The 24,274-nt window shown below is 44.1% G+C and overlaps 1 protein-coding gene across 18 annotated transcripts in view; it reads right to left on the bottom strand.

Annotated features, from left to right (window-relative positions):
- The window catches only part of EIF4G3 (eukaryotic translation initiation factor 4 gamma 3), a 151,765-nt gene that overhangs the window by 33,565 nt on the left and 93,926 nt on the right, over positions 1-24,274 (bottom strand). For 13 of the 18 annotated variants that reach the window (XR_012996857.1, XM_076356315.1, XM_076356316.1 and 10 more), the window contains 6 exons: positions 20,656-20,764; positions 14,040-14,894; positions 6,463-6,551; positions 4,310-4,559; positions 1,543-1,700; positions 249-374 (listed from right to left, as the gene is read on the bottom strand). Coding sequence is in view for 17 of the 18 variants with exons in the window: in XM_076356315.1 (XP_076212430.1) it covers positions 249-374; positions 1,543-1,700; positions 4,310-4,559; positions 6,463-6,551; positions 14,040-14,894; positions 20,656-20,764 (1,587 nt within the window). In the remaining variant the exon portion in view is untranslated. The remainder of the gene's footprint in view (positions 1-248; positions 375-1,542; positions 1,701-4,309; positions 4,560-6,462; positions 6,552-14,039; positions 14,895-20,655; positions 20,765-24,274) is intronic. The other 5 variants (XM_076356324.1, XM_076356329.1, XM_076356330.1 and 2 more) reach the window with 1 other exon arrangement.

Below are 24,274 nucleotides of genomic sequence, written 5' to 3'. Positions count from 1 at the left end.
TCCACACCTCTCGCGCAGGGAAAAGGGGAAGGAGATCAAATCCATTTAAGACCAATACGTACCAGTTAAAAACCATCCACAACGTTTTTCTAATTTGCCTAAATTTTGACAGCCAAGAAAACATCACCCTTGCATTCATCCTGACAAAACCAGAACCACCGGAGCATCGGAAGAGGCCCAAAAGTGTGAGGATGGACTTCATCGGTGTTAAGGCCAGTTTTTAAATTAGCAAGTTGGGGTAAACTCACACTTCCAGATACGTTTCTTCCACCAGAAGTTTGCCTCCCAAAATCAGCAAAGGCTGGCGTGAAGTCTGGTCCTCGAGGCAGTATCCGAGGGTCCAGAGTTCTCAGCGGCAACTTGGGCTGATTGACCTGCATCGTGGAGCGGAACAAACAAACAGGATCTGTTCAGCGGGTGCTGGAGCTACCGAAGTTTACGCAGGTCTACAGACCACCTCTGCCAAACCGTAACAGTCATATTTAATATCAGAATTAATGCTTTTAGCAAACTGTGCAAGTTTCATGCATCCACACTTACACTAAAAATAAGCATTTAATTTAAAATACGTCTTCTGCAGGTGACTATTGTGGAAATAGGTGGAGTTCAGAAACATTTCAAGGCTGAGCATGACTTATGGAGGATAAAATGATGGCGACACAGGCCCGACTTCTGCAAAATGGATGTGATCGTCTTGGTTCAGGATCACAAAACTGCCACCTTCCCTCAAACAAATGTCTTTTGTGTTAACAAGACAGATGGCCGACCGAGCAAAGGAAGCTCAAAAGCAGACAGAGCAGTGAGAAGCAATCACAGAAAACTAGTAGGTGGATGAAATCATTTTGGGAACAAAGCTGCGTTTTACAATTTGTCGGGGTATGAAATTCAGAGTGGAAATGTTTCTGCACATGAGAATCACCTATATCCTCATCTGTGCTTGAAACTTAAGAGCGAGTCTGTAGTGGTTACATCAAAATCAATGAACTGCATAGTTCTGAGAGGAGAATAAGGTCTTGGTGTCAGCTCTTCAGAAATAACAAGGATTTCAATAAGCGCAGACATACAGCAGAGAAAATCACATCTGTAATAAGGCTGGATAGAAATCACAAAACTTCAAGAGTCAAGGTTTTAAAGATCTTTCATTAGATCAGCTCATAAATACTGACACAACTGTTTCAAACCAAAAAGAGTTTGCCCAAAAGCTTGCCTATGCTTTCTAACCGCAGAATTGATCTAATAAAAGACACTGCCTCTCTGTTCAGTCTTGCTTTGCTTATATCCTTAGTTCTTCATGGTTATATCATTTTAAATTTTAATAACAACCCGGTATAACTTAATCCAGATAGAGACTATTAAAAATGCTTCAGTTTTTAAGTCATCTGTGCCCATTCATTAGGCACCAATGCCTCTATCTGAAGAACTTTGTGATACGACACCAGCCAAATATTTCCCCTTCCCGACAAAAGTCTGCATCGAAACGGTCAAGGAATAAAGCATGCATTAGGGATCTTTGTTTATATTAAAAAAAAAAATTGCACGCACCTGTTTTATCGGCTCTCCTCTCACCTTGTCGAGAACCACATCGCTTATGGGAGGCAGCCCCTCCGGCTTTTGGATACAGGCAGGCATGAACTGGAAATCCAGTAAGAATTCCCGGTCGTACTGCTTCTTCCCCTCCGGGTCCAGGGGCTTCCACTGCTCTATAAGGAGAGAAGGTGCCTGAGATTCATAGGGAACAAAAACCTCCGCTCTCCGAGACGCGTTTCCAGTAAATCCAAAGGGAAGAGATTGCTGCAGCCGCTTGGGAAATTTTCATTTGACTTCATTTTAATTTTGAAGGCAGCAAGGAGAGGAATAGACATCGCATTAAAGGAACATAAACAATGGGGAGCATATAGCCAATTCCAGCAGCAACCACACACGGAACTAATCACTAATTCCAGTTTTAACCCATGTCATCTCATTTTAACTCTGACTTTCACTGTCTCGTGCGGAATGATGAAATGGGGACGATTCCCAGTTTCTGGGTGAAAATGCCAAAGTTAAAGCGGCTGGTTTTGTGTAAAAGGGAGCGATAAATGCAGAGCCAAGGAGAGCGCCACGCAGAACAAACATATCCTATGAAAATGTGAAAACACCGAGCCTTTAACAACCCATGCTGGAGATAACGGTGGGAGCCAAAAGGAAACACACAACCACAGGCCGCGCTCTAAGAATTACAACTTTTCACCCATTTTTTCAGAGGGTTTTCTGGGCAGGAGAACTGCAGCGTAGAGGACCTTGCCTGATGCAAATGAAAATGTAAACCTACAGCCATTTCAGTGCAAGGAAAATTAGCATCTGGTAGCCTAGAGACAGGATTTTCTTTGCCGGCCGCCCAGTTTGTTTGAAGTTAGGAAAGAAAACATGGACTTGCTCAGCAGCCAGGTTGACTAGTCAGGCCCCTCAGCGGGCAGCACGTTTTTATCTGAAGGAAAACATCTGTACGAGATGCTGCCTTTGTATTTCACCGATGCCAAACGGCGTTGCTTTGCATTTATACCCAGCCGTTCAGGTTCACTGTGAAGGTTTTCTATTGTTTATTTTAGTCCCTGATCACCAGCTTTAGGTCTCTGGGTTCTCACCATCCTCATCCCTGCAGAGGCCACAAACAAGAACTTACTTCAAGTGATGGGTTTTAATAACCGGGAATGAAAATACACAAAAGTAATTACAATTTTTAGCTCTTTGTGCAGTTTTATTTCTACAGAGCTTTGGGATAAAAGGGTGCTGAAAACATTTTGGCTGGCTGGCTGTGTCCCAGCCAGAATTCCCAGCCAGCTGCCTATCCACCGTGCCACACCACCCTCCATTTATCATGGAAAAGTACCGACAGCAACAAGAAACAGTTTATATGTACAGTTTCCTTCCCCTGGAAAGATCTTAACAAGCTGTTTTAACGTGAAAAGCAGCTGGGCAGCGTCACAGGCAGGCTTTCTGGATCCCCAACGAGGGGAGAGACCGGGATCAAACACACAATTCCTCCTGTGGTGGACCGAAAGGCAAAATCCCCAGTTTTAGAAAGAGCAGAGCTGAAATCGAGGATTACTGCACCAAGTGGCCAGGTCTGCTTTACAGCAGACAAGTCCGATGCGTTGTTGCTTTCCAAGGGATCGATCCAACCCCTCCAGCTGAGCAAAAGGACGTCCAGATCCGACCAGGATTGTTCCGACTGCATCAAGTGTTTTGGAGAGACAGCTGATGAATTATGGATTAACTTCAAGATGTGCTTACCTAATGAACTGGTAAGCTATCAGAAGTGTGTGGTAAACTATCAAGAGGCCTCTACGGCTTCTCCTAACGATACGATACTACCAAATTAATAAGAGAAAAGTAACTCGGGTCTTTGTCAGAACAAAGCAGCACTGAAATAACAACCACAGTGTAATCACTTAACGGTGGTGCTCCTTCCCGGTACCTTGTCCAGGCTCTCACGGTCCTTCCTTATTTTGTTTTATACTCTTTGATTTCTGAGCCCTTAAGAAAATGACTGATTTATTTTGAGGGAGCTTCACCTGAATAAGAAATGGCTTAAAAATTGGTAGCAACCGAAGAGTCGGTCTCAAGGTCTCTCTTAATGAGGTGAATTAAGAGGTTCAGGTCTACAAATTAAATATCTTAATAACAAAACACACCCCTTAGGTAGACTATATCCAGTGCTAACCAGCAACGAAAGGACCACATCCTGTGAGCCCACACTTGTATCAAAAGAACTGCACGCTCACAGTTCAATAGCAGAGCCTGGGATTGAAAACCACAAACTGTTCCTTTTCTTTTCCTTACTCTTCTAGAAACCTGAAGATCTATGCAACTGTTTAGCCAGGAAATTAAATCTATATAAACACACATACTCGCATTTAGTACCCAATCAGAACTTTCAATTCTCTTATTTAAGAAGTATGTCTGCGTATATGGAATTTCTTGGATCGTTCTCAGCTGTCGATCACACGGGAACCAATTCGCCGCCACTTCCACTGTGCTGCAGCCAACGTCCACATGTGCAATAAATTCAAGGAATCAGGGATTTTCTCTTCTCTTCATTGCCACTGGCGAGAGAAAAACAATTTTCCCCTCGTGCTCCCCCAGGTCTCTCTGAGCCTGCTGGTTAGGGGATCCCGGCAGAGTCGGACACGGTGAAACACTGTACCCCCTTCCAGCCCCACTGGAAACACCCTTCCTTCCGCGGGGAGGATGCACGGAGCGTTAGCAGCCCTTGAAGGAGGGAGGCAGAAAACCAAGCAAGCATACAAGAGTCTGAAACAGGATTTACCTGGTTTATACTGGTACACTGGCCCTTCGCTGGAGCTCTCTGTGAAGCCTGAGTTTGCATCGGTTCCTTCTCCCTCTGAAACGCTCTCTGCACCGTTCCGCACAGGTTCTGCTTCCTGCTCTCCGTTTTCTTCCACAGGTTTCGCTTTTTTAAGTTCAGAGGGGTCTCTCTCCAGTTGAAACCCATGGCTCATTTTCTCCTGTTCAGATTCAAGTACTTTGTCACCTGAAAGTTCCTCTTCTACTTTAGGCTGAAGCACAGATGGAAAGACAGAGGTTACGTTAAAAACACCCTGCCAAAATTCGAAGCACGCAAAACGGCTCTTCATTTATTCATACAGCGTTTTTGTGCGTAGCAGGAATACGTACGCATCTTAAACAGCGATACGGAACACCACACAGAACAACCGGATGATTTATTGGTTCGTTCCCGGAGATGACCCACCGATAACTAACAGTGCAACTGGAAAGACTTAGCGTTGCCCATGAAACCCCCAGGAGCTATTGGGATCGGGTGGAAGGAACTGTTAAGCCCTATAGCGTGACAGCCATGAGCAATCCCAGCCTGGAAAGACAACTTCGCTTTTCTCCTCTCCTGCAGCTCACCAGCCACCTTAAAGGGCACGCCGCGCTCGTTTTGGGGGGATCCGTCCTTTAAACGTAGGCTGCTAATTGGAGCAGATCCCCATGAAGAAGGTAATGTGACATACCGCCACAATTTCAGCATCTCAGTTTCAGGAAAAAGCATTAACAGTATCCCTGGCTGTTAATTCTAGAGCTCTCCACGGACACGGGCTTATTCTGCATTCAGACAGAGGAGGCGTTAGGAACGCGTTTCTCCTGGGAGAAACCCCAACACGTCTAAGCGTTAAACAAAGCAAAGACTGAATCGAGGGTGCTCTGGAAGAAGCCCTTGATCCTTTCGCCTCCCTACCTGAGGACACCGCATCCTAAAATGCTTTTTGCAGATCTTTCAAGGGAATACTCTGAAAAATTAGCATTGGTGAAAACGCCAAGTGGTCCAGGAGACAAGACTCCTCCAATAAAGGACGAAGAAAGCGTACAGAGTATAAACTTACTCGCGCAGCCCAGCGACATCCTTCGCTCTCTGGCTTGGAAACGAGCACAGGGATGCTTTTAATTTCCTTGGATTACCCAATCATCAGCTTCCCCATTGCGCACAGACCAGCTGTCGCAGCGTGATACCTTGCACGTGAGCATTTTGAGCATCTATTTCCCCACAAACAGAGGGGAGAGCACTTCTATACCATTCATAACACGTAAATGAGCCTATCTGCCGCTTCGGTGGAGAAACCGCGAATGCTTGCTTACACAACGGGTGAAATACCGTCCACTAGACTCAAGATTCACTCTGCAAAAACATGCTTTTAGAGGGGAAGGGTTCAACGATGTTGGCGGTAAGGGAAAGTTGTGGAAGAAATAGCAGATGAATAATAACTGAAGAAAAATTTGGAGTGAAGCAGCAATGCTTCTCTGCGTCACATCTGGCCGACATCAGTTTTTATATATGCACGGGGCAGTCTGAATTTTTACATTTTTACTCTTTAACCCCTCTGTGATCTATTCTAACCCCAAGTTTACCCAGGATATTAAACAAAGAGGTTCCTCCTGCAATACCCCTACCAGAACAGCAGCAAGGGAGATTTTCGGTATTCATCTAATTACTGTCGAGGTGATTTTGCCTGGTAACTTCAGTGTTTTCCTTTCCCAGCTTCTCCATCAGATGGTCATCAGGAAAACTAACCTTTGGCCGTGACATCACAATGACATCACTGTGCAGCAGAAGAACCTGCCAAATGTCACCACAGTGGCCTCGGGGACCCAAAACGGGGCAGTGCTAAGGGATTCAAACCCACTTTTATCTCATCCTTCACTGGAAGGACAGCAGTTACATATTCTTGTATGTTGGGGGTCGTTAAATTAAGCAAGAACGAAGAAAGCCTGAAGACCTTCAACAGGGAACAGACTAAAACCGGTTATCTAAAGGATGCTGGGGAATATCAGAGTTTCCCCCCAAAAAGTCTGCCCTGGATCATTGCGAGACAACTGGGAAGCAATGCCTCTAAAATACAGTTTCAAGAGAGCAACATCATCATTAAATTTGGATAAAGGAAGACTGTGCTTCTCTCTTACCTCTGTTTCTGCCTCCATCGCCTCCTCAGTGGCTTGGGTCCGGTCTTTTGGTTTCTTCCACGTCTTTGGTGCAGTTACAGCTGTTTGGGCTGCAATATAAGCGTACACCTATTACAACACTAAATTACACGGAGCAAATATGGCCGTGGGCGATGCGCTTCCCTCTCGCGTGCTGGTTTTACGTACAGGAAAATGGAGCAGTCGCAGCCTTGCAGAGGGTTCAGCTTGATAGAACCGCTTTTTGTTTCAATGTGGTAATAACACAGTCGTTAGTGTGACATTAAAACATGGTAATTGTTTTACAAGTTGCTCATTCAAGCTCAAAATGGTACTTGTGATAGCGGGGAGTTTATTACCAACAGTATAAGGATCATGCAGGGCAAAAGAAAACCTTCAGAAACTGATTTTTTTTTGAAAGATCAAGTATTGGCTAGGAGTGAAGGTTGCTCTCAACATATTTTTCTCAAGGAATATTATAAGAATTAACCATCATCTGGACCATAACCATAAACAGGCTAAAAATTCCAGTATCTCATCCAAAAGGACAACTCCTTCAACCTTGTGGCACTACTGGCTCTCCTGAGCTGGATTTGTATTTTAATTTAAAAGCAGGTTAACAACTCCACCATTCATTAATTTTCCTGGCCAACTGATTCAAAGAAAACACCACGTAATATTTCTAAGATCAGCAGTGATTTACTCTAATCACACACACACACCCCCCCCCGAAGGGTAAAAGAAACCACACAATATATTAAGGAGACAAAACCATTAATCCAATATGTTCATAATTTGTTGCAAGTGCTAGCAGCTTAACTTCTGATAGTGAGCACATACGCATATTTAACACAGAGCGTAAACAGAATTGATTTCGTGAGTGAAGTTTACTGCAAACAGATTTCCAGCTCGAGCCTTTGGTTTCTAGCAGATACCGTGGAAAAACACAGCGTGCACTTATTTTATCACCACAAAAAACAATTTTGAAAGGCTCTTCAACTACAGATAAATGAAAAGAGTGTTAATAATGGCCTACTTTGTTCCTATGGGCAAAGAGGAAACTGGATTTGCTGCGTTCCCACTGCCCCAAAAGATATGTAGGAGCCTCAGCGGCTTCTTGACAGTGTTTCCCTGTTTGGAGGGCGACTATGGACTTGCAGAAACACTGCGGGCGGCGGAAATCACTACAGTCGGCACGCTGGCCCCAACCCAAAGCGCAACAGGAGCTATTGTCGCTGATAAAAGGGTTTTATCTTCATGCTAAACACTACAAAAGCAAAGGTTAATTTAAAAAAAAAAAAAGTCATCTAATTCAAATATTCAAACATCATCTGGTCATTCACAGAACTGATGGTTCATGGAGGAGCTGGAAATATCACCCAGGTCTCCAGACCCCCGAGTCCCGCACATCCCATCCACCGCAGCACCCTATGGAGAAACTTTAAGTTTTAAGAGCAGGGCAGAGCCCCAGCAGCAACCCTGAATTTCCTGGGGCTCAAAGGAGAGTAGAGAAACGGCCAAGAAGGCACGGATTGCAAAATGGCTTTGCCTTACACAACCGGGGATTGTCTTTTATTACTGCTCGCAGAAGTTCACTGTACCCTCGCAAGAATAGCCGAGTTATTCTCTCCGTCTTTGGGTGAAATCGGGGTTGGGTAAGGACCAGGTGTCCACACAGGTGGTAATTTCTGTGATTTAACAAAGTGAGGCTCCACAGTTCCCTCCACCACAAAATCTGCTAAAACTTAGTGAAAATTTAGTGCTTTTCTAAAGTCAACCCATGGTTTTAAGGCCAGACATCAAGCCCCGCTGCCACAATACGATGCCTTCTTGTTTGGCGATGCCACTTCCACACTTCTGGGGGATTTCTTCAAGGAGCGGGTCACGTCTGCACAGTAACGACCTAGATACAGCCACAGCCAAGTAATTTAACTGATTAACCCCAAAGTTTTTAATTTTACAGAATTTCACTCCACTCAAGCTCAAAGTATGCTATGGAAAACATCCATGATGTAAAATAACGTTTCATTTTTAAACGCACAGAAATAAATTCAAGGTCATGGATTTGGGGTTGGCAAAGGTTTGGGATGTTTCCTTCCTCAGCTGTCAGGATGCTAACGTTATTGCTTCTCAGTGATACATTTTTTTCACCTTTTTTTGGTAGAAGAAAGCTATATAAAGGATGTGATCCTGCCGAGCCTCCCGAATGAGTCTCGCAGCTTTTGCCTTGTTTTAATCGTGCAGATCCTTTTCCTGCCTTGGGGCTTCCCTGCAGGAGGATGCTTGGCCGGCCGCTTGCCTTTAATCCCAAGACACGGCAGCAGCCTTCGCTTAAGCCCTGTAGCTTTGCAGCCTGTAACTCCGTGCTAACACCCGACTGTATCTCGGAGCTGCCTGGGGTAGGCCGGCGAGATCTCCAGAGACATTGCTCAATTTTTCCCCTCTTAAAATAGCAGACATCAGATTACTTTTTTTTCTGTTGAGTTCTCATTTCTGCTACAGGAACTGACTCAATAGGAGAATTTATGCTAATGTATGCTGAGAAAATTAAAGCGAGTTTAGGTGCCAACCCTCCCAAACCCAAAACCCAGCCAGGACAACGGCGCTATCTGGTGCTATCTGAAAACGGAGTTTCAGCTGTGAGGCACCCCGTGAGCCGTAGGGAAACCAAAACGTAATGTGTGTAGTTTGGCTCTCGGCAACGGAGGCCTCCGGACACTTCTGGTCTTTCTCTCAATTTTCCTGTCCCCCCCCCAATTAAGCATTTTGCATGCACACCAATAATCAAACTCGTTCTCAAAGGGAGGTTCATTTTTGCCTGCGTTCACACATTTCCAGAGCTTGTTTTCAGCCCGCTTTGACGTGTTAGGTGGTAATTTCTTTCCGTTGGAGGAGGGACACCAGCAGACCCAGCATACTGCTGAGCTCTTTGCTGCTTACTGCTGCTTACGAAAATGAGAGAGAGAACAGGAGTGAAAATACTGATCTACATTTAGAGGTCAGATCTCCTTTTTATGTCCTTGCTAAGTATTACCTACTTTATTACTTCTGCTCTTTTCTTTCTTTCTTTTTTTAAGATATTCCCCTTTTCTTTTATAATTTCAATTATAACACAAGCACAATTCCATCACAAAGCTCAACCGAATTAAATCCTCTAGCTGCCGTAGGACTGGAAAGAGTAACAAAGTCCTTCTTTCCAGCCTATCCTGGACATCGTTACTGGCGATAACATCACCACTGGAGAAATCTGCTCAGCAGACCCATTTCTCCAGCTACATCATGTTCTTCAGCGGAACGTCTTTCTGCAGGAGATACCCACCCCAGCAAGTCCACAACCCATCAAGCGAGACAGAGAAGGCAGTCTCCTCTCCGATGTGGGTGCCAACTGCTAAGCATAAATTAATACCAGCTCTTATATTTTTATTTTTTAGCCAACGTGCCATTAAAAACCAAAGCAAAGACTCACCATCGCCTTACAGCTCATGGGAAAGAAAATATATTCCAGTGGGCTATGGCAGCAAATCAAGAAAAAGGCGATGCCTGATTTATGTTTCCGGCTCTCTGCCTTTGGGTGCTGGAGATATTTCTCCAAGATATTTCCAATTACTGCCCCAAGTTGCTTGTTACAGCCTCCACAGCTAAGAAACCCAGGGACTCGCAGTCAGTTGGGCTTCTTTATATTGAAATACGACTCATAAATTAGTTCTGCAAGAAACAGCCCTTTGAATTCAGTGCGTATTGAGCTCTTTTGGCTTCCTATGTTCCTAGGAGTTCTGCCTGGGACAGACATCAATCTCTTATTTTCCTCTTTGCTTCTCGTAATAGCCATGATAGAAAGATTACATCAAAGGCGGCCATTCAGAGCATGTCCTAAAGGCTTCAAGCCCTTGGTAGCGCCGCCTTCTTTAGAAATTCCACTCCACCAACAAAATTTTTCCTGTTTTGTTCCCCGAGAAGTGCTGGTCCCTCACTGCAGCCAGCAAAGCTACTAGAGAAAAAGCAGAATTTAATTACAAAAGCAACTGTGTGTCGTTGATGACTTTTAACTGGAGCAATGTTTTTAGTAAGGATCGCGGGCTGAGCGCCGAGTTCCTCTCTTGATAATATCTGTATTTTTCTTCCTTGTAATGAAGATGAGTAGGAACTAATTATTTTAAAAGCTGCGTGCTCTTGCCCTTTGCAGATAACAGCTCTGCCCCTCCTGAAAACCTCAAGATAATCGTTCCTGAGCAGGCAGGAATGAGATCCGCTGCCTGCACACTCACAATAGGGTGAACGTGCCTCCTCTAACCCCACATTTTGGCCAATGCTCAGAACCGAAACACAGTCAGCAGCAAGAAACCACACCCCCAGGTACAACATCCTGCTTGCAGGATAAAAAACTGCAGTTCTCAGTGGTTTAACGCTCCGAAACCCACCAAATCTTCCCCATTTCGTAGGGGATTATAAGCAAGACCAATGATGCCGATGAGCAGGCTACGGATGAACCAGCTGCTATCAGACATTGAGATCGAACCACTAAAATTGCTATCTTCATTATGCAGGCTAATACAACTTAAGAGTAGATAGAATACAGTGTATAATAAAAAGGAAAACCAAACATACTCCAATTTCTGCAAAATAAGAAGAATACAACACAGGTGCTCCTGTAGACATCCTCTGGCCTTGGAAATCTGGCAGAGACCTAACGCCAGTGGAAAAGAAAGAGTAGAGGTTCCCCTGGATCCCAAAAGGGTCAGCTCTGCTCAGCTCCGGTCTCTTCCTGCAAACACGGAAAAATTCATGTTCTTGAGCCGTGAAAAAGAACTGCTGGAGAACAAAGATGTTTAAGGGAAAGCCTCTGTGGTCTGAACATACTCGTTCCTCTCTCTATACAGAGCTTGATGGAGCAAAAAATAAAAGTATTGTTTCTCTGACTGTTAGGTAGAAGGTGTGTTCTGTAAAGCGCTTGAGGAACAAGCAAATAATTTCATTCATCCCTGAAAAGCTGTTGCCTCCATCGCAAAATATGGGATACACCTGCAAGTCTCAACAGTAGTGCCCCGCCACGTCAGGGAGGAGGTGGATTAACGTCTCACTCAGAAACCCCCGCATTTTTAGGCGGGCCAGATTATAGCTATGAAAAGGACACCCAGGAGCAAGTGCTGCAGCAATTATATTATTGGGTCTGAGTAGTCTCCCAGTCAGATCAGATCAGCTACCATTAAAGGCAATAAAGCGGTATGATCTGTGGCCAACCAAACTGCTCTCTAGTAAGTACACACTTCTGCTGAAAACCCCAAAGAAATACTGTTAAAAGTCACAGAGCGCACGCTTACCACCACGTGTTTGAGAAGTCTCCCTTATCCCAATTTCTATCGTATCTCCAGAGATCATTAAAAAAAAAAAAAAAAAAAGACTCCTGGCCTCTAGTCCAAGAAAATAAACATAATAATACAGCCCCTTCTCCTTGCTCCTGAAGTTCAGCATCTGTATTTTCCAGCATATGGCAGAAACATGCAACTCCTCATTCAGCCTAGACGGACGCCTGAATTAGCAGTCACCTTCAGATTACGGTATTTAAATCTCTCTCCCTCTCTCCAAGGAAGAATTGGAAAATTATTGCTCAAAAAAAGGTTGGCAGAGAAATGCAATACAGTTAAACATCGTTAAAGAAGAGGTAAAGCACAAAAAATTGACTTGGAGAGTATTTTACTATTAAAAGCTCAGTACTTCAAGGAAAGCAATCAGAGTTTCACGTGATCTTTTACGTGACTTGAGAAATATTTGTTTCTCTGTTGCCAAAGCCAATGTATTGGCTAATGTGTGCTGTCCAGCCTAATGACATCAGAGCATTAAAATTAATCTTCTGCATAATTAAAAGCCCAAAACGCTGTAAGTAGGGTGTGGGGTTTTTTTTTTTTTTAATTTAAACTACAGGACATTACAAAGCAAGCAGTAAGATTGCAAGCTGGAACCTGGCTGCGTAAAACCTCATTTACAGAAAGAGTCCCATTTCTCTACTTTGTAAGGAAATTAATTTGTGTTATGAAGTAGCTCAGGTTGAAAGAACAACAAGTGCCAGAGCAGTGAAATGACCTGAGTAAAATAAAAATAGAAAAAGATTAACAGACACCCCCCCCCCCCCCCATGGCTGGTACAGTGAAGGGATCTTTCTGATCTTCTCTAGATACTGGATTTTATTTAAGATCCAGCATATTGACCTAGCGCAGCATTACATAAATACGGAACAAGGCCAATCTCAGCTTTTCCTTTAATTTAATCCATAGCAGAGTGTGGCCCTAGATGCTACTGATGCCAGCACACATCTATCGCTTGCTTATGAAAGAATAAACTAAAAAACCCCCTATTTTAAACGTTACTCTTAAAAAAAAAAAAATTCCCAAACCCAATCACAACCTAGTGTTTCTCCTTTGTTTCTTATCCAAACTTCACCAAATTCAAAGGATATATTTAAATAAACAACCTCAGCTTCACAGCTCTGAAAGGACTGCAAAACAGGGTATAAAAGATGCGACACATTCAAATGCTTTAACACTGCTCGGCGCGCATAATAGCCACCATTATACTCCCCCCAGCAACTAAATACAAGTAATTGATTGATTTAACTTCTTTTCCACAGTTTCATTTCCAGGAAGTCCTGAAAAAAAAAAAAAAGCAGTTTTCTATAGAAAATACGGCAAATAAAAAGACAGTGGTCTATATTAATCCATCAAATGCTGAACCAGCGATGTGATAGGACACTGCAACCAAAGGCAGATACCAACACTCGGAGAAATAGCCTGGATTTTAAAAGGCAGCCATAGAAATTTCAATTTTTAGTAATTTGTAACAAGTCCTTACGCCTCCCGAACTAGAGCACCATGTTTTCTGAAAATTTCAAGAATAGCGAAATACAAACCGCCGAGCCGAGCGAGGAGAAGGGGAACTTTCGCTTACGTGTTACTTTTGCAGAGGAAAACCAGACGCATCGTTAATTAAGGCTGGGCAGATTGAGGTGTGTGACACTCGGTGCTTCAGTCGTTCGGAAGAGCTTTAATGGTCCCTTTCATTTACCCACATCTGGTAGCACCATGACACATTTTTAGAGTTGGGAAAAAACCTCACTCCACCGGTTTCCAGAAACCGCTGGCTCAGAAGGTTCACCCAGAGGGCTTCAAGGTCTGAATGTTAACCCGGTTTAGGCACAGGCTGACAAATCCAGAGCAACAGGTCCTCAGACCGACCGGTCATCTCAGAGAGAGCAAGAGCAGTGTCCTTTGAATTCCCCCGTTAACAGCACTTGGGAGTGCTGCCCTGTATCACCGTGAACGCAAACGCTAGCGGCTTACATGAACCCAGCCAACCCTGGGACGCACATCCGAGTCGGCTACCTCTTTTACGAACAGTTATGAGGGGTTTTTTTTTTGTCCCTGCAAACAAAGATTAGCATTTCGCAGTCACAACAACGGTCATGCAGCACTATCAGATTTTTTTTTTTGGCAGACAGAAACGGAAATATCTGATGGAAGAACCACCCCAAAGACCCTTTTCCTTCATCCTCCAGTTTACCGCACACAACCACAGTGCCAAACGCTTACCTGGGACAGGACTCTTGCTCGAGTTTAAACTCTGAGCCTCCGTGCTCTCCTCCAGTTGCCCATCTGCTTCCGTCTCTTCCTTCTTTTCAGTATCTTTTACCTCTTCGTTAAGAGTAGTTCTTGTGCTCTCCTCTCCTTCTAAATCTCCCTGAACAACAGGGAGGGCACTAGGAGATGGAAAAGGAGGTGGAGAAGGAGTTGTAGTGGTAACAGCAGCAGCAGCAACAGAAATAGGAGGAGAAGGAGGCGGAGGGGTGGGAGGTGGGGTGGGAGGAGGAGAGGGAGCAGCGTGAAGAGCACTGGAAGATGGCACGCTTTCCACTTCTGCTGGAGGTGCTTCTGGTGTCTCCAACTCAACAGTCAATGGCGCAACTTCTGTCTGGGCTACATCTACTACGCTCTCTGCAGCAGTTACTTTTTCACTAACTCCGTTCATTTCATTAATTAGATTAGTACTAGCAGTCACTGGAATATCACTAGATGCTACACTACTAGGCTCCTTGCACACCTCGGCATCAGCCTCTTCTGCAGGCGAAGGGTCTGATGTGTCCGTGCAGGGTGCGGCATTAGATATAGGCATTGCCTCCTCTTTTGGGGAAGCGAGTTCACATTTCTCCTCTGAGTCAGCTGTGAATGTGGATTTACTAGAAACAGCGGCGACAGCAGCAGCAGCAGTAGAAACAACTGCGACGGGAGCGGCCGGGGTTGGTGATGGAGCAAGAGGAAGTTCTGGTGGGGTTTCCACTGAGGCGGCCTCGGTCGTCTGGCCAGCTTGATCTTTTTTCTCCCCAGTAGGTTCTGGTCTGAGGACTGGAGAAGAAGGTTTTAATACTGGATCTGGTTTTGGCTTCTCTTCTGGGAAAGGAAAGAAAAAAAAAAAAAAAGGCAATGTTACAAACAGCAAGTCAACTCCATTTTCCTTCGCTGTATCTATCTAAGGCTCCTTTCCTTTGGTTCCCCCCCTTGCCTATATTCTGCCCGCTATTCAGGAAGCTCCGAGGAAGACACCAGAGGCACCCGAAGCTAACCTTGGCATCTAAAGGAAAAGTCCAGACAACCTGCAGCTGGCAGATCTGAAAACATAACTGCTGCTTCTACTTTTCTGAACGTAGGCTTTGCAGCGAACGGCAGTCCTTTACAGAAAAGGCATGTAAGTATGTTACAAAATGTGGATTTTTTTGCAGAAACCGCTGCTGAAAATAGAATTTTTCTTGACAGAAATTACAGAAGACAAAAATATGCTTTAGCGGGATTTTGCCTCAAAGGAGCCTGGGGTTGTAACAGGCACTGGCAACCCACAGCCAGTCTCTGCCACTGTTCCCCCTCTTTGTAAAATGGGGAAACCACTCCACGATGGGTGACAGGCCGTTCTTTTACGTATGCCATGTGTCATGCCATTACTAATACATGAGATGCATCTAGTTTATTTTTCCACTTGTTATTTCTCAACTCCATCACCCTTCAGCGCATCAGACTAAAGGACACAATCTAAATTTCAGCAGCTACCTCTTCCCAAAGAAAGGAAACCCAAAAGGGATTTAAGCGCAGCTGCCACCAAAGAACGGCATCATTACCTCTTGATGTTTGTGGGCTAAGGGTATCGAGCAGGGTGGGAAAAGCACGGCAAAATATGCACGTGTATCAAACCAACCCCCAAAACTACCGTGTGCAGAGAAGTCCCTGTACTTATCCCGTGATTAGCAACAGACTTTGCAATACCATCCCTGCCATGACCATCAAGCAGCTCCCAAAGGTCTGCTGCAACTCCGTTTAACACACTTCTTCCCACTTCTTCTGAAGAAAATATGAGCCAAGATCCTAAAAGACCCTCTCCCACCTCCGTTTTGACGACAAGACGAAGAGTGTAAGATCTTGCTTAGGAAAGCGCCTAAACAACTTGCTACAACTTGCTTGCTTGCTAAACGCCTTGCTACAACTCTGCAAGACGGATGAGACAGGTATCACTCAAAGTCAATCATACAGATGGCAGGGACTCAACCGCCCGGTTCCTCATCACCGTTACGAGGAGGTCCGCTTTATCTGTCCTCGGGGAGGGAGCTCTGCTCTGCTCCACCAACGCAAAACGCCCCAAGGCTTTCTGAGCACTGAAGCAACAGGGAACTCCTTCAGGACACCGCCATGACAGCAAAAAGCGATTCCAGAAAAGCCAGAGGCACAAACCCTGCTGTTCAGATTAGGAAATCGAAGGCCACAACCAATCCCAAATCATCAAAATTCAGGTAGAACTGAAGAGGTATGGCTTTGCTTGGTCTTTTCCAGCTCTGCTGGCCTTCCATTTGGGGTTTATTCAACAGATAAACCCTTTCCCTTCAGCCTTTGAAGGAGAACCCATCCGAAACCGCTTGGAGCATCAAGTCCCATCTTTAGGAAGAGCTGGAGCAAAGAAGAACTTTGCTTCCAGCCGTCGACAGCCCCAGCAGTGTTACAGTGAGGACCACGGCCAAAGCAGTAGTTTATCAACTTAATGAGGCACGTAGGGAGACGGCTTTGGATGAGGATGACAAATGAGGAAAAAAAAGATGGGGGAGAGTATCCCAACAGCTGATTTTGATTCTGAAGGCTCCGTGGAAGAAAAAGGACCCGGGAACTGGTTTAGAAAAGAACATGCGTCACCTCCGATTTCTGGAACATCCTTTGCAGATAACTCATGGAGCATTCTTGACATTTACAGCTCGCTACAAACAACTGCCTGGATATTCCCTCCCTTGAGTCAAATGAGATTGCTCAAAAAAAAAAAAAAGCATTTGAAGTATCTAGAAAAACATTCCAGGAGATAAAAAACGCAGCAAAAATACACAACTGTATTTTAGAACCAGTGGTTTACACACACTTTCTTCTAACTACACCTTATTTGGGGAGCATGTTAGCCACCGATAGAGGCTCTGTGTGCACAATTCAAGGAGAAAAGTAATTTGAGGAGGGGGGATTTCAGAGGAACGATGAGAAGGATTTGGCTAATGAGAAATAAATCTTAAGTTGACCGACCATCGCGGAGAACAAATCTCAAAGTCCTGGCAAAGGAACATTCGTCCCTGCCAACTATTACAGAAGGAGTCACGTGAAACAACATACAGTTGGGAAGGGAAAATGAAAATCAATGCAATTCATCCAAACTGAATCAGATCCCTTTTCCTAAATATGCCAAGATCATTCCTCACATTATATTTAGAAAGTATTTACTGGAAGCGCTAGGCTGTTCAAGAGGAAAGCTTGCTCCATCAATAGATATTTTTTAAAGTCTCCAGATAAATACAAATCTTGCAAAATAACTCTTCATTACAAATACTTTTACAAACTCAGCAGGACAGACGCTTGCTATCTCCTCCATGCAAAGACATTAAAGCCAGAGAGGGAGCTGGGTTGCTGGGTGGTCGCGGTGGCAAAGACTGCCCGGAGCGGTGGACGGGGAAGATTTTACTGGATACGGGAATTCGTTTCTGCTTCGCGGTGTTTATCTGAAAATAATCGCTGGGCTTCCTGCCATTTTTCCATCTTTTGTCCCGATGCAAACATTTGCGAGGCGGTACCGATGCTGGCTTCGCAGGCAGTTTTTGGAGCACACGTTACTGAGTCATAGTGTCAGCAGAAGGGCTGAAAGTTTTCCAAGCTTCGGGATCTGACATCAATCTATTTTCCACAAACCGTGTTATACATTCTCCACGTCTGATACATTGCAGGATTTGGAAAGAGGTTTAAAAAAATAATAATACTACTCCAAACATCCCACTGAACCTGTGCAAGCGGAGGAAACGTGGACAGCTCTGATTTCATGCACAATTATACCCCATTACAACTTCTGCACCAGCCTGGCCTGCAGCCAGGTTCCTGCATGCTCTGCCATCAGCTTGACCTAAATTCTCCAGCAATATCCTCGCCTTCTGCAGCCCGGCTGATATATATGCACCAGGGGCACCTATAGGAACGCCAGCTAACTGCTTGCCCCTAAATAATGCCACTTTTCAAGGTATTATAGTAGCAATTCCTATATTCCTCCAAATCATAGATGAATTTTGAAGCCTGAAAAGCCAGAAGCTGCTTTAAAAGCAGCAAATGCCACATGCTTGTCTTTTAAAGAAAAAACAAGGATACTAAATGCAACGCAATCCCAAATTCAGCCTCGCTAAGGACTTTAACGCAAAAATAACAGGGACTGCAGACACTCGCAGCGAGAAATAACAGAGGCCGGGTCTGCCGGCACAGCACACGTGCTCTGTTCCCGATCCCCAACCCAGCGAATGGGCCAAGCGCTGCGCGCAGTTATTTATAACTGCAAAACGATCGCTGAATATCACAAAATTAGAATGATAGCTTTATACCAAATTTCAACTGATGCAAACGAGCGCACGAGGTGAAGGGCACGAGGGAGAATCTGATCCACAGGATGAACACGGTGGAGGGGTCTTAAGGGAAGCCATAATACTGGTTTTAATAAACACTTGCTTGAGAAAGCCATGCAACCCTATCTATGACTATTTTTATTTTGGAACAAAAAAAACCCAACATCAGGCACAAAGTGAAAAATGATTTTGACACCTTGGCGTGTATTTCTGGGAAGATGTGCCCCCCAAGTCACTAGCTCGGCTTAAATAAATAATTTTAATGGTGTCTAAACTTCCTTCACCTTTTATTCGCTCTGCCCTGTGACTGACACCACCGCTGCTCTCCCCCACCCCGAGGCCACAGTCGAACACTAATGGTGTTATTTCAGGGCTCGCTCCTTCTCTGCAATGCTTACATAAATGTGCTCTTTAGCAATTTTTGGACTGGAACAAACGTTTGAATCTTTCTGGGATGGAACAGAGATAAACACAGGAAAGCTCATCAGTGTTAAATCCCAGTTCAAGCCCTGATTTATATTTAAACCAGCACAGTCAGACCTGTGTAACTAACTAAATAAAGACCACTTACTTCCAGTTTACTTACAGTTGCCTAAGAAGGGATTAAGTTAAAGAGAGAGAGAAGAGGGAGAAGACTCACTTTCCTGGAAATACAAGTTTTCACACACAGGGTTGAAATACTGTGCTGTAAAGTGCTGGATTTTATGGTTCAGCATCAACTTGCTTGAAAGGGCAGATGCATTTTGGTGCCTGCATCGCGGCCGTCAGTTGTTCAAGTCCCAGTGCCACCACCCACCTCGGCGTGCGCAGAGCGTGTCCCTGGCAGCGAGCGGGACTTGGGCATGTCGGCAGAGGGGGGACACGGACCGGGAAGAGCGGCTGTGCCAGAGCTGAGCAGCAACAAGCGGCAGCGAGCCCGTGAGCTACAATCACAGTCGGTTTGACGTGTGTTAAACCTACCCACAACTTCTTCAGGTGGCAGAAAGGTCTAAGTTTTGCACAAAGATCTAGACAAAGCCATAGTCCCGCTTCAAGTGGGAGACGGGACCAGATGATCTCCAAAAGGTCCCTTTTCAACCATTTCTAGACACTGCAGCAGTCTAGAGATGTATCCGTGGAACAGTTTTCACTGAGGGAAAACCCTGAAGTCTACGCTATGGCTGTGAAAGCGCAACATTTTCAGTAAATTTTAGAATCTGATACAAATTAGCCTCAGGGATACTTCCCCTTACTCTCAAGCAGCGACCGTGCTGCTCTTTGGATCTGCGACATCTGAAGCACCATAGGCAGCTTTTTTTCCCTCTTTTCTAGAGCTGTGCTTCTCTGAGGCTTAAGTTTCCCTCTAGCGAATACTCTGAAAAAAAAAAAAAATCTCGGCAGGCTCAAAGTTTACAGGCAACGCTCACGACTGAAAGATGGCACTTCTCGACTTCCATGTACACGTGGCTCTAGGCAGAAACCTCAAATGCTGCAATACGGTGAATAAATGGGAAGCAAACAGCGGTGTCAAGTCTGTATTCCAACACCAAGTCCGTTAACATGATGGCAGCATACACAATATTAACTACAGCTTTTTAATGGCTTTTAGGTGGCTATAAAATTTCAGTGTGGGAGGAGTCTTGGCACGCTCCATCTTCCCTCGTTGGGACACCTGTTCTTTAAACACTTTAAAAAAATCTCCCTTCAAATGTATATTCTTAGCTATGAGAAGGAAATGTAATCACTTTAAGAAACTTTTTCCATCCGTGCCATTGTTACTAAAGTCAGCAAAATTTGTTATTACTTTCCATCCTTTGCATCCTAACTTTTTTTCTAATTAAAATCGCCCGTGTCCTGTAGGACAGGACACACGAGCAGCTCTGGAGGAGCCATATGATGCTCTGGTTACGTGCCATCGCTATGGCTATTTGTCCAAATGATATAAAGCACCTCTGGCTAAAAGCATTTTACTGACAACACGCTTGTTTCTGAAGGATGGCACATGGGCGAGAGGAGATTCACGCTGCTAGGTGCTCTGAAACGACGTTTAGGACGTATAAGCTTGGATACAATTATTTTTAACCAGTTTCACGTTGGCAAATTTCAATTAATTCCCTTAGCAACACATTGTTAAAATGTTCCACTGGAGGAAAAGAAGTCCCTCCCCTCCTATTTCTGCTGACTGCTTGTCTCCATGCCAAAAATATTCACACTAAAACAAGAAAGGAGAAAAAAAAAATGACTAACAATAATCAGGGAGGAAATATCCATCAACAAACCTTGCTTCGGGTTGCTAGTCGCAGTGACAGGGGTGCTGGCAGCGAGATGGGTGTTCTCCACAGTCCCATAAACCACAGGGCTGTGCTCGGGGACCTGGCTGGACAGCTGCTGGGATTTGAAGTACAAAAAAGGGTGATAATGAGCATGCGAACATAAAAACTAGCAACATGGAGCACAAGCAAGCCAGTGGGGAGACCAGAATAGGGTGGGATAGAAAAGAAAAACAAAAGGCAGGGAAAATAAAGAGAAAAGATACACAGACCGATTGAATAAATTCAAAAAGTACATGGGAAAGGGAGGGAGGAAAAGGCAGCAGGAAAAGGGGAAAAAGAGACGATTACTGTTAACGACAGCAAGAAAGAGACAGCACAGCACAGTTATTAACACACTGCATTCTCCGAATGCTCCTTCCAAGAGCAGCAGAGATGCTCCTCTGCGTAGTCTGCAAAAAGTCGGATATACACCCAGGCTCCTGGGCCTCTCTGTAATTTAAGTTTGCTTTCTGGACTCGACTCCTTTCTCAACTGATCAGTTATTTCACACACCTTAGATATTTTAATATATATTTATGTATTTTTCTATATATTTATTTCTAGATAGATAACGTGTGCATGTACGTATGAACAGTGCATGCATGTATCTCTATGCATACACATAGTAACTTGTTATCGCAGTAGGAAAATAATCTAGAGTAGTTATACCTGTGTGGTTGTATGAAAAAAAACATCCAATGCCTTCTACAGACAGACTTACGGATGGTACCTGCTGGGTAATATGAGAATAAAACCAATTGTGCATCACTCTAAAGGAGAGCAGGAGGAGCTGGTTCCCAATCAACGCGGAGTGAGCCTGAGATTTTCTATATATAAAAAAACAAAACTGCAAGACCAGCAAAGTCACAAGACTGAAAAAGCCATGGCCTGTTGCTGAGACCACACGTTTTAACTACGTTCCCACCATTAACGGCACAAAACGATGACTTCACTCGTGTTCATGAAGGTTCGATAAAGACAAAAAACTCCCCCCTGTATCTCACCTCGGAATCTAATGGAGACCTTGTGTAAGACTATGAGTAACCACAGCACACTCAAATTTACAGGTAAAGCACTTGTGTACGTTAGAGTGAACATAGATGGGGCAAGTCAACTATTCACATTTGCAGAATCTCCTTAAACACACATCAGGGACCATGCAAAGAAGAAAGTGGGGCTAAATTTCAGTTTAATACTCGGAAGTGGAAAGCCACACAGCTTTTTGCAGGTGGCTGGTTTTATCTAGCACTACACCCACGCTGACTTCTCAGAACATCTACAGGAAAAGGGATTTTTAAACAATCAAAACAAAGCAGAGTGCCCAAGACATGGGTGTCTAATACCTTCTTTCGGACAGGCTATCAGAAATCCATGCAAAACTTATTTCCCTAAAAAAAAGAAACTCTCTGGCAATCTGCTCCTCTTCCTGGGACTCTCTTTTTCTCCCATTTCCAGCTCCTTCAGCTATTGCATCTGAACAGTGCAGAATAAAGCGTGAATTATCTTCAATACCCTATTTTTCACCATTTCACGCAACAGAAAGGTAAAGGAGGACTGTGAAAAAGGACATCTGGAAAAATAAAAATAAAAATCTAAGTAAGCGGGGTGAAGGGTTGAAATTTTATTTGGGATTGCTCCTCTTCCAGGAAGGAGCCTGATGAGATCGGCTGGACTATGGATGAAAAACTGCATCCCTACCTCCAGCCAAAGCTGAAGGAATCCAAAGAAAACACAGTTTTACAAACGAGCAGGTTTCAAGAACGCTTTCCCCTCACCCTCAGCGGATCATTAGTTTCATTTTATGAAAATTTATGGACGAAAGCAGTGGGGGGAAAAAGGAGAATGTGATAAGAATCACAGGAACCAAACGAGACTAGAGGACAAGAAACCTGTAAGCTTAGAAACTCCTTGGGTCAGGAAACATGTTTTGTTAAGAAATTTGGAAAACACTCATTTATTTTGTGGGAACGATATTGCAAAGCAATATAAATGGTACTTAAGTACTGACCCTTACAGGCTCGCAGCTTCAAAATGGAGCATTTAGAGACTCTCTAGGAAAAAAAACCCACTCAAAATCGCTCTCACGATTTATGATGCTAAAAGGGTTGCTCTGTGTTATTCTATCCTACCATGGCCCACAGACCGAGCAAACACCAAGTGTGACAAACTCATTGATACTTGGAAGAGGTTTGCCAGGAAAGTAAGAGCATTTCTGACTCTTTAAAAGGTCATCTCCTATGTAAGTCAGTGCTGAGTAAATACCGTAGCCAGATTTGAAACGTGGTCCTACGTTTTATTTATCTTCCCAGCAAAAAATACAGTGTGAAAAATAGTGTCCTGCTAAAAACACATAAATAACATCTCCACTTACTGCCAGCTTCTCTTGCAGGAACTTTAAAGCATTCCAGCAATTCAGCAACCACTGCAGAGGTGCTGGGAAGACTCCACCTAAAGCACTTTTTGGTCAGCGATGCTGACTGCAAAGCAGGAGATGCAAAAAGCCTGGAAATGGCTAAAACCACGCGGCTCGAGTCTTGGCAGCAATGCTCATCTTTTGGACAATTCCAGGGGTTTTTTTGAGGTTAAGCACTTAATCTACTGAGAGAAGAGGGTGCTTCGGGCTTGTGTTATCAAAGTTTTGGGTTTTCTTTGAGTCAGTTAAAAAAATAATCCATATCTAAAGGGGAAAAAAAAAAACAAAAAGAAAATTTTGGAACCTATTATTATTATAAAATGGCTTCTTTTTCAAATGTAGAATTTGGGACAGGGACTGGTCTACAGCAGTGGCTTCCATGCACTTCTTGAGCCCTCTGTGCTCGTGTCATTTAAATAATGAGATTACAGAATCAGATACCGGTCGTCAATATAAAAGCAGCGTTACTAGAATTTAGCATACTTCTAAAATATCATTGGACTGGGAGTCACTTTGATTAGATGATGCTTCGTCAAGCCCGGAGATTGCACGTTTGCATTTTGAGTGTTCAACCAGATGAAATCTCATCAAACCCCCCCCCGACGTGCAGGGGTTGATTCAAAGGGGTGGTGGAACAAGGCAACAGCAACGATGCTCCCCTTGCCCCTCTTCCAGGAGCTGCCCTAAATTGTGAGCATTTCAACAGGCGGGTATTTTCACATGAAGCTCACGCTGATCGTTCACAGCTTTTATCAGCCGGGGAAAGGGAATACAAAAAAGCCCTAGCACGTTTCAAGCAAAGTTATGGCTGCGTATTTAAAGTTCACTGATTTTAGACTGTTCAAAATTGTAACATCCACCACTACTGGAATTCAGCCACTGAGCACAGTTATTAAGGCATCATCTAATTTCATCCAAGATATTACACTTGCTCCAAAGAAATGAATTAGAGATGCTGTTGGGAAAATAACTTTGAATCTCCTGGCTTAAGTGGGCTTAAATTTTCAGTTATGTTACACTAATGAACTTTTTCTGGTGAGCTCTACTTCAGAGCTCTTCTGTGACTAACAAAAGTGGTTCCAAGTACCTAATCAAAATGAAGCCTGGATATTAAACAATGAAGTATTTGCATACCTTAGAGTAGATGATTGGACATCGCTGCTGTGCTCTGCA

This window comes from Aptenodytes patagonicus, chromosome 19 (assembly GCF_965638725.1).
Source record: "Aptenodytes patagonicus chromosome 19, bAptPat1.pri.cur, whole genome shotgun sequence".
NCBI classification, from domain to species: Eukaryota; Metazoa; Chordata; class Aves; order Sphenisciformes; family Spheniscidae; genus Aptenodytes; species Aptenodytes patagonicus.
This window is presented reverse-complemented; position numbering and strand designations above follow the sequence as displayed.